The sequence below is a fragment of the Lipotes vexillifer genome, unplaced genomic scaffold (genome assembly GCF_000442215.2).
Source record: "Lipotes vexillifer unplaced genomic scaffold, Lipotes_vexillifer_v1.1 scaffold760, whole genome shotgun sequence".
In the NCBI taxonomy this organism is placed as follows: Eukaryota; Metazoa; Chordata; class Mammalia; order Artiodactyla; family Lipotidae; genus Lipotes; species Lipotes vexillifer.
The window spans coordinates 1,028,865-1,039,344 of NW_006772931.1; the positions used below are offsets into that span (position 1 = coordinate 1,028,865).

The following is a 10,480-nucleotide window of genomic DNA, read 5'->3' on the forward strand; positions in this document are numbered from 1 at the left end:
AATCAACACAAATGGGAGGAACATTTCACATTATTAGAACTTTATGGAAATTAATTAAGCAGAACTTAACATGTCATTGAATATATTTCTCTTCCAAGGCAAAAATTATTTGAGTGTTTTTGCCTAGTAGTCTTTTATTGACCTACTTTGAAATATATACTATTATTTAAGACTCTTCGAGCCCTTAAGAAATATTTTTCTGTTGCTCAAGCTAATTGTTTCTTCTTATCCCAATATCTTTCACTTCTCCTTTGTATTTATTTATTTTTGGCTTCATTGGGTCTTCGTTGCTGCGTGCGGGCTTTCTCTAGTTGCGGCAAGTGGGGGGCTACTCTTCCTTGTGGTGCGCGGGCTTCTCATTGCAGTGGCTTCTCTTGTTGCAGAGCACAGGGTCTAGGCACACGGGCTTCAGTAGTTGTGGCACACGGGCTCAGCAGTTGTGGCTCGCGGGCTCTAGAGCGCAGGCTCAGTAGTTGTGGCGCACAGGCTTAGTTGCTCCGCGGCATGTGGGATCTTCCCAGCCCAGGGCTCGAACCCATGTTCCCTGCATTGGCTAGCGGATTCTTAACCACTGCGCCACCAGGGAAGCCGTCCACTTCTTAATAATACTCTTCAGAGGAAAATAATTCATCTGATCATAGTTGGAGGGTTTTTTTCTTTTCGTCCCAATTTACTTTCCATGACCTTCAGGGTTTCTGGTCATTTTGAGTACTTGCAGTTCCTTTAAAATGCCATTTCTTAAGTGCCCTCATAAATGCATTAGTGGACAGTTTATTATTGGTCTATACACAGTGTGACACATTCTCACAGTAGCTGCGTCATCCTTGGTTTATGTTTTATGAAATGTTCCTGTAATCCCAGTAAACAAAATAAGTCTTACAGGAAAGGAGGGTTTGAGGGGGGGACGTATGGCCCTAAAGAAGGACCCAGTTCTTGGTTACAAAAGGGGTTTGCTCTCCAAACCTCTAAAATGAACGAGGCACTGAGAACTGGCAGAAAGAATAATGTATATCCAACTGTGAACAAAGAAATCTAATCAGTTTACTCCTATTTTGAAAGATAAGTTTACTTAGATCTCTAGAAAGTAAAGTTGTTTAATCAAATAGACCTTCATTTCTAGGAGGAGTACCTACTTTGAACAGTTACTACATACTATCTCAGGATACTTAAAAAAAAAAAAAAAAAAAAGTAAACCATTTTCTTTTTCAAATGCTCACAGTGTGGTTCCAGTAACGGAAACCTCAGAAAAAGCATTGAGTGTTTTGAAAAGCTGGCTCTTTGCTTGTCTGTCTTTGTAAGCTGCTGAAGAGCTGGCAGAGATATGTCCCCTTTTCTGAGTCCTGTACTTTGTGAAGGAGGTGAAGAAGCCGTGTGTCTGGCCAGCATTTTGATTCATGCCCTTCACAGGCTGGTTAAAATTCTCATTTCCAATCCAACTGACACAGGTACAGGCAAGCCATAGGGATGGATCAGAAAGGCAGACCCTGCCTGAGCCAAGCGCTCTGGGTTTTCTGGACACCGAGAATGCACGTGTCTTTCACCCCTCTCCGTAACAGTTGTAGACGGTAACATCTAAGCACCTTTGGGCAGATAGACAAGAGCAGGTTCGTCTATTTGCTCACTCAATTTAATTTTCCCTTCGTCTTTTAGAACGTATTGCAATCGAACACATTTTGTGTGTGGTGTGTGTGTGTGTACACACACATGAAATTGCTGATTATATGACCCTGCCTCAGTAAACTGTAAACTGCATGAGGGCAGGACCCATCTGTTCACTGCTATCTTCCCAGTGCCTAGAACAGAGCCTGAAGCCTCAGCCCTCATTCATTAAGTATTGGTTGAAGTGAATGGGTGAAAGAATGAATGGATGGTAGGCTATAATGAGCAATGGTATTAACGTATCTGAAAACCTAACTGAGAAAACCAGTTGCTCTCCTGTAACATAGATCGCCACTTCTAGCCTCTGGGGCACTTACACAAGAAACTCGTTACAGCCTCTCCTTTCCTTAGTGTCATAATAAAAATGTAGCTGCACCGTGAGTTTTGGGGCTGTTTGTGCTGGTGTTGCAGTTAGGAGGTTAGGAATTCGTGGAAATGTGGGTAACTCAGGGAAATTGTACTGAAGACCGTAGCCAGCTAAGAGCAGTCAGGCTAAAAATTAAGGTATTAGTTGATGAAGTTAGGGGAAAAAAGGGTCACCCTCAAAAGATCATCACTTGCGGTCAGAAATAGATCTAATAAAGAGGTAACGAATGGGCCACAAAAGCCTAAAACAGACTTCTAACAGATTAAGGAATGGAGCCTGCTGGATAGAAAAAGTAGACACCCAGTAAAAGGGGGAAAGCACCTCCTGAAACCATCCAGCAGAACCAACTGAAACAGATTTCAAATGAAAGTAATAAAATAGCATCAACAAAACCCATTTAAGACCAAAGAAGAATTAGAACATGTTTCACCCGAGATTAAAATGTAAATGGGAAAATATAAGCACAGCAAATTTCCAAGGATTCAGTAGTTAGAGGCCTGATTAATATCTGAAAGTGATGCTCTTCTTTTCAACCCCGCCTCAGCTCCCCACCAGCCCCTAGGAACACTGGTTTCAGTGACTTTCTAGGGACATTGAGCTGTTGTGTGAAAATAAGAAGATGAGATGAAGAAAAGGAGAGAGGATAAAGGCAGATGGAGTTGAAGCTTAAAAATCCATCACATACAAGAAATTTAAATAAGAGTCTTTACTCCAAGTTAAATTGTTCCTTCGACTTGTCTTTAGGTGGGGAAGAGGAGATAATGACCTGTCGGGACCCTTTTATCCTAAGGGATCCGTATTTCCAGAGGTCCCGTGTTAAGAGGATGCTGGCCATCCAGAGCAGCTGGGTGGACTGTGGCAGAGCCCAGTGGAGGGCAGGGCCTAGACCCAGCCAGTGGAGGAGAGAGTAGTGACCGGACCCTAGAGTGTAGACGGGCTTGCCTGCCCGGCTGGATAGAAAGCAGGGAAAGCAGTGGAGAGGAATAGACTCAAACTGTAGGGTCGTCCGTCAGTGTCTACGGAGGGGATTGCTTCCAGGAGCCCTGCAGCTTCCAAAATCCATGGATGCTCAAGTCCCCTATATAAAATGGTGTAGTATTTACATAGAACCCATGCACATCCTCCCGTATATTTTAGTTCATCTCTAGATTACTTATAATACCTAATACAATGTAAACGCTATGTAAGTATTTGTAAGTACAATCAATGTAAATACTATGTAAATAGTCGCCAGCCCCTGGCAAATTCAAGTCTTGCTTTTTGGAACTTTCTGGAATTTTTTTTTTTTTTTTTTTTTTTAACATTTTCCATCCAGGGTTGGTTGAATCCACAAATGCGGAAGCAGAGGAGACATAGGTCAGACTGCAACCGCCTGCATTTGCAGAGCTGAAAAATGGGGCCTTAGTGTGGCAATTACTGAATTGGTGGTTGGTTTATATGTTTCAATGAAAAAGAAGTTTTAGTTAGAAATCAGACCTATGAAGAAATAGATTTAATTTTTGAGAGCAAAGTTTACCTCTTAATATACCAAAACTTTTTTAGTGTTTTCCTTTTGAAATGGAAACCTTTTGCAAATTGATATCGTCCTCTTCCCTCACCTTCTCGAATACAGGACTAGATGTTGAACTTATCCTAACCTTTCCACGGGACTCAGGGTTATCATCGTGAACGCTAATCATGACAACCTGCAGAATGGAGATATCCTTGCCCCCAATGTCATATTCTGTGGCCCTGTACTAAATGGTTTCAGGCAACTGCATTTTTAAGTTCTGGTGGCTTTTGAAAGTTGTGCCTTTTTTTCTTCTTTCGCTGTTAGTGCATCTACCCATAGATGTTGTACCTTTCCCTTATAATTTTCTGTTAGAAACTAGACAGTTGATCTTAATTATGTGTAGAAACTAGACAGTTGATCTTAATTATGTGTAGATTAAGGGCAAGCAAGTGCTGAGGGAGGATATAATGATTTTGTTCCAATGATAGTGGTCTAATGTTTAGTGTGAACTATGTGACTAAATTTCGAGTACCAGGAACATGTATTTTCTGCTTCTCAACTATATTTGGAAACAATATATAATTTGAGTCACTGAAAGGTACCATGAAAATTATCCTAACAAAAAGCTAGAATTTGTTATGAATTATGGTGGGATGAAGAGGGGTTTCTAAAACTTGGGAGTGGGTCTGGTTCAAGGACACTTACCCATTAACTCTCACGACATCTCCATCTGCCCAGCTGGTCTGTTTGCAGCCAGAATGATGGGCACCCTCTCCTTGAGTCGCTTTCAGCTCTGACACAGGGCTCCACTGGGCTTGTATAGTTCCAGCTCGCTAAGGCTGTGCACACAGACTTTTGTACTCACAAGGATGTCTGGGCTTTGAAGTTTTGGCAGATACCATTTTTTATGATAGCGGTAAATTGGTACTTTGGCCTTTTAAATGGAAGAGTTGTCTGGGAGACATTCTGATACCTGGATTTCGGCTCTTCTGGTTGAAAATGTAGCTTTGCAGGAGGACTGCTATGGGTCACTGTTAGGAAAATTCTCTCACTATAGTTAGGACTTTTAAGCCCCAGAGCCTTATGATTATGGATCTGGTCTTGCAGTTGTATCGCATCAACCTGATTATTGCTGTCTTCTAGAAATGGATTAAGTCCTGTGGAAAACTAAAGGGAACAAAAAGTCCTCCACTTAGACTTCTTTGGTTTCTGTTTCAGTCTCAGTCCTATGGCATAGTGCCCTTGATACATTAGAATGAAATCTTGTGGAGATCCCACGTCCTTCTGTAGGTTGGACCTGGGAGGCTTCCTACTTCCACCAGGTTCTTGCACTTAGGGTGGGAGGTAAGGCAGAGGAATGGACTTCATTTGCATCACCTGATTTTGAATAATGCCCTTTAGAATTAATAGTACCTTTCAGTAAGCTGCAAAGAGTGCCGTTTACTAATGACTCTTCACTGCAAATGTTTCACCCTGTTCCTTTAAAACTGTGACCACTGATTCTTCTCATAGTCTTCCCTCCTTATGAATCACTTCAAGACATACAGAAATAAAGTTAGATGTCATTTATTTATTTAAAGAGATTTATTAAGTATTACCTGTGCGAAGAACTCTGTATTAGATCTGGGAGGCTACAGTCTTGTGTGGGGACACAGTAAAGTATATGGTTCAGTTACAGAGCCAACCCTCAGCAGAACTGCGTGACTAATTGATAATGATTTCACTTGTCAGCTATCTCTGGAGCCTTCCTTAGGTCATGCAGGATGTACGAGGCCAAAGCGCAAGAGTTAAACGTTTAAACCTTGTCAAACAAACTGACCAGTGAGGATGGGCCTGGTGGAGTAGGTTTCACGGAGATGAGAGTAAGAGTGGTTCTGAAAGTCCAGGAGGATTAGATGAGCAGAGAAGAGTGGAAAGCAGCAGCTGAGGGACAGCAGGAAGGCGCAGGTGAGAACGGTGTACACCTGGGCTAGCGGGGCCCATGCACGACTTGGGTGCATTCAGAACCAGGCCATGTGTTTGAAGCAGGATGAGGAGAATTGAGAGCCGTTGAACATTTTGAGCAGAAATGTGTTCGAATTAAGCTGAAGGAGGACTCGTTTGGTATGTGGAACGAGTGAAATTAAGCCAGCAGTGGGGCTGCCGTAATAATCTAGCCATAGGTTTCCAAAGGCCTAGACTAGGTTGGAGCTAGTGAGCCTGGAGAAATGAGAAAATGGAATCATGTACAACCGATTTTATTTTATTTTTATAACTTGAGAGGCCATATTCTTAAAGTTTAGTGGTAGTTGAGATATGGGAAGACCCTCCAGGTGTAAGGGAGTCCCCACCTGTATGGCAGGGTAAATGAAGTGGAGAGGAGGGGATGTTAGGAGGTTAAATGAAGTGGAGAGGAGGGGATGTTAGGAAAGAGTGAGAAAGATGACAGTGAATCTACATGACGTGAGGACACGCTGGTAATTCCATAAAATTAATACAATTAATAAAAGTTTTGCCTGGCCTCTTCAGAATTTAGCTTGAGATGGAAAGAAGTTTAAGAGAAGCCTTGAATTTATCTGTAGTTTTGAGAAAAGAGTGTTCAGCTTTCATGGAGAACTTTTTCCCTCCTTTATTATCGATGACATACCCCCATTCTCTTGACAGCCAAACCAATGCCCGACCTGGAAATCTGCTTTTGTTTTTCTTCCCTCCTCTCCTTAAGAATCTCTGTATCCAGTCACCCAAACTATCTAGTTTTCCTTCTAAAAGTCTACTTTACCATCGTCCTCGCCTCAGCATACCTAATGCCTGTCACCTAAGCTCACCTACTCATATTTCTTTCATTGAATATTGTTAACTGACCATCTTACAGGTACTTAGGTGGAAGGGGCTAATCCTTGTTAGAATTCAACATGTCAAAGGGTAGTCAAAAGGAGGGAGACATGAAATTTTCATTTATGAATAAAAATATTTTTTTCTGTAACTGTCAAAGCCGTGGTCTGTCCGCTGCATCCTGAAAGGAGGCCACTGACTGGAGATTCTGATAATGGCCTCTGTTCAAGATCTAATCCAAGTAGGGAATCTGCACATTTTATAAAGGATGGGGAGGGGCATCCCGACTTGAACCGAAGGATGATGAGAGGGAAAAGAACCCACACCTTGGATGGCATAGATGGCACTGCTTGAGCCTTTTATCTTTCAAGAGGGGCATCCCTTTCAGGAGCAAGAGCCAGCTGGGCTTCTGAAAATTGGTTCTTGGAAACTTCTGGAAGGGACGACCCCAGAGTCTTTTCCATTATTAGAATGAATCACAGAAGACAGAATGCCCCTGGTTATCAGGAAAACCAGGACAAGGAATCACTTGTTTTCCCCTGTGCATTTTCTTAGTCCATTTCCCTGGAACGTAATAAAGAAGCTAAAAACATCCTAAATGTTTTAGGATGTCTCAGCTGTATTATGTCTTTTGCAACACGATTTACCTAAAGCAATGTGGTAACCAGAAGTATTTCAAGATAAATATGGCATAACACACACTTACATAATCAAAATAGTTAAATCCTAACACCATAAGGCCAGGTTATGATATTGAGTACAGCATTCTTCATGTGATTCATATCCTTATATTTATGGTTTAACATAGCCAATCTGAATATTGATGATGTTATTTTCAGCCAGTAAGAATATCCATTCTGTTTTTTCAGCTTCTCCAGTTGGCAACGGTTATATCAAGCCTCCAGTTCCACCCGTATCTGGCACACAGAAGGAGAAAGGGCCACCAACCATGTTACCCATCAGTGTGGACCCAGACAGCAAACCTGGAGAATACGTCCTCAAGAGTTTATTTGTCAACTTCACCACTCAGGCTGAGCGCAAGATTCGAATCATTATGGCAGAACCCCTGGTGAGTATGCACAGGAGACTTGCATCTTTTTAAATTCATCTTGACACTGAATATAGATTTTACAGCTCTAAGAAAGGATGGATGGCTTTCCCCCTAGTTTCCAAATGTTTGATACCATAAGTAATTTTTAAAAGATAATAGTTCAGCTTGCTGATTTAAGAAAAAAATTGTGGATCCAGAATTTCAAAACAATCCTTAGCCAATACAGTTCAGCAGCACACTTCACCACTGCATTTAGGACAAATAAGCATCATTTAACGTTAAGCATAATTTAACGTTATTAATCATAGAAAAATTGTGTTCATAGCCTCTGCTGTGTCATATACTTTAGTCAAAATCTTTTGTCCTATTTCTAAAGTAAAACAAAGAAAAAAACCATCATTCTTCAAGGGCTGGCCTGAGCTCCCAGTCTGAGAACATATGGTCTCAGTGACATCTTATCCGAGGAAATTTTTTGGTGAGTCATTCAGAAATACCACTCTGTTATCTGAAAATTGGAAGACCGGAAATTCTTGACTCAGTTACCTTTAGGTCCGTTCTTAGACAGATAATGCCCTTCAACGTCAGTAGTCAGTATCTTTTCTTTGCAAATGATTCTGCTGCAAAATAAGGCTTGTGGCTCCAGCCTTATGTTCATGACTTCAACAAGGGCTCTAAGGACAGTGTGCTAAATCTCCAAAGGACGGACAGAAAGGAAGAAAGTCCAAATGGGAGATTCAGATTACTTGTTTTCTGACCTTGGTAGGCCACACACAATAAGAGAAAGTAAAGGAATTCAGAGTGACACAGCTCTTTGTATGAAGCTTGGCTTTGTACCTCCTGTGAGGAGACTGGGACAGGAGAAGAGGTCTGGGGTTGGCTTTAAGGCAGGGGTCCCCAACCCCCGGGCTGCTGAGCTGTCTTGTTAGGAAGCAGGCCGCACAGCAGGGGGTGAGCAGCGGGTGAGCCAGCGAAGCTCCATCTGCGGCCCGCTCGCATTACCGCCTGCATCATCCCCTGCCCCCACTTTCTGTGGAAAAACTGTCTTCTAGGAAACCAGTCCCTGGTGCCAAAAAGGTTGGGGACTGCTGCTTTAAAAGGCATCATAGCTTAAAATAATTGAATGTAATATTGAGCCCACTGCCCGAGTCTCAAAAAAATACGTAACGGATGATATTCAACATCATCTGTTAAAAATAACCTCTATAAGAATCACAATTGAAGGTTTGGGAATCAGAGTTCAAGAATATTTAAGTGTATGGTTGCCCGAAAGTTACAAACTTTGCATTTTAACGTTTTTATTAGATCGGTGAATACTAACTTCCTATTAAGGAAAATGTTTTCTTGGTTTTACAGTTTAAATCATTTATAATAAATGAAACCTTAGTACTGTACCTTTTCCCCACTCACCCACGTTTTTGTGTTTTTAGTACTTTTGCTACTAATAATAGCTAATATTTCTGGAGCACTTACTATGTGCCAAGCACTGTGCTTAACTTATGTCCTTTAATCTTCACGATGACCTTAGGTAGGTAGTATTTATATCCCTGTTTATAGATGGGAAAAGCTGGCACAGAGAGGGGAAAGTAATTGCCCAAGGTCACACAGCATTGATTTGAGTTCAAGCTCGTTCTCTTCAGAGCCCACCTCGGAAGCATTCTACATTCTACTGCCAGTCATTTTCATGGAAAGATACCTTCTTTCACTTTTTTAAGCAAGCCAATACAGGGCTCCCCATAACTTGAGTCCAAAACTCACGTGCCCAAATTCCCATTGCTCCAAACAGTCCCGATCCCTGGGACCCTCTGAGTTCCTTGAGAGGTGCTGAGGCAGCCCAGGCCCCCTCCCCTTGCCAGTGCGGGTCGGGAGCCACCTGGGTTCCAGAGATCATAGGGGAGTTAAGGAGGAGAGAGGGGAAAGGCACAAAAAAGAATCGCTTCACTCCTTGACAGTGGAACAGTGCCAAAGTAGCAGGCCAGGGCTCTCTGAAATTGTGTATTATGGTGGATTTTCCCAAGAAACTGGGAAGTTGTACAGTAGTTGAAAGAGGTGCTTAGAAGGCTAGATCCTGAGCCATCCCTGTTTCCAAAAGAATCGTTTAGATACTGTTACTTAAGAATTTATGAAGTAAAATAGTTTGGGTTTAACTTTTTCATCTTTAGTTTACTCAGTTTGGCATGTGTTTGCATGACATTTTTCTTCCTGGAGTAAACATGATGTCTGAAAAAGTAACATGTACCACAGCTTTCTTTTAATTAGAGGTAGCCAGTTTTGTTCCTTTCTATGAGACAAAGGTCCCCAAACGAGAAAAATGGAAAAGAAAAAGTGCAAGTCCTCTTCATCAGCAAATTTTCTTTGTGTGCCCAGGGTGAGAGAGTTTATTAGATGCGGATGGCCAAGTAGATGGACATTGTGTTTTTAGCTGAAGAAATGTATTCAATCAATTTTCGGTATCGTTGCTTTTTATAAAAAGAGACTATTTACTCGCCTTGTATTTTTTGGCAGAGATGTAAGCTTCTGTGCCATTTCCATTTCTTGTCTGCTGAAAAGTGCTTAGTAATTTTTGCCCTTCTATTTGCTTACTTATGGGACAATAAATGTGAGTAGATTCTGTGGCTTGTTACCTGATTCTAATGTAAATGTGCATTTGGCATTTTGTTCTGTAGCCATAGCAAGATGTGCCCTACTATTTCTTTTGCTGAGGTTGGCTTTATTTAGAAAGACGTTGAATCTTTTAAAAACCTGGATTTATGTGGGCTTGTATCATATCACAAAGTTGTATTCTGTTATCTCTAATATAATTAAAACTTGTATGGAATAGCAAAGGTAATTTTTTAAAATTTTGTAGTATAGATTTATTATCTATGGGGCTACTCAGGAATCTGTATTTTTCAGTTTTATTTAAAAAACTGAGTCCTTCGGAATTCCACATCAGTTAGACTGTGTGGGATCAATTATATACAATATTAAATTAAAGTTGTATTTACGAATTACCGGTATCCACATAGGTAACTTAAATGGGGAAGAAAGGACAGGAAACAAAAATGTTCTACAAGAATAAAATATTAAATATTTTTCTTGTTAAACATCTTTCACTGGTTCA

General features: G+C 41.2%; 1 protein-coding gene across 1 annotated transcript in view; it reads left to right on the plus strand.

The window, feature by feature from the left end:
• Positions 1 to 10,480, plus strand: part of FRY (FRY microtubule binding protein) — a 261,625-nt gene that overhangs the window by 35,976 nt on the left and 215,169 nt on the right. The window contains exon 2 of the mRNA XM_007447941.1: positions 7,199 to 7,398. Coding sequence (XP_007448003.1) covers positions 7,199 to 7,398 — 200 coding nt within the window. The remainder of the gene's footprint in view (positions 1 to 7,198; positions 7,399 to 10,480) is intronic.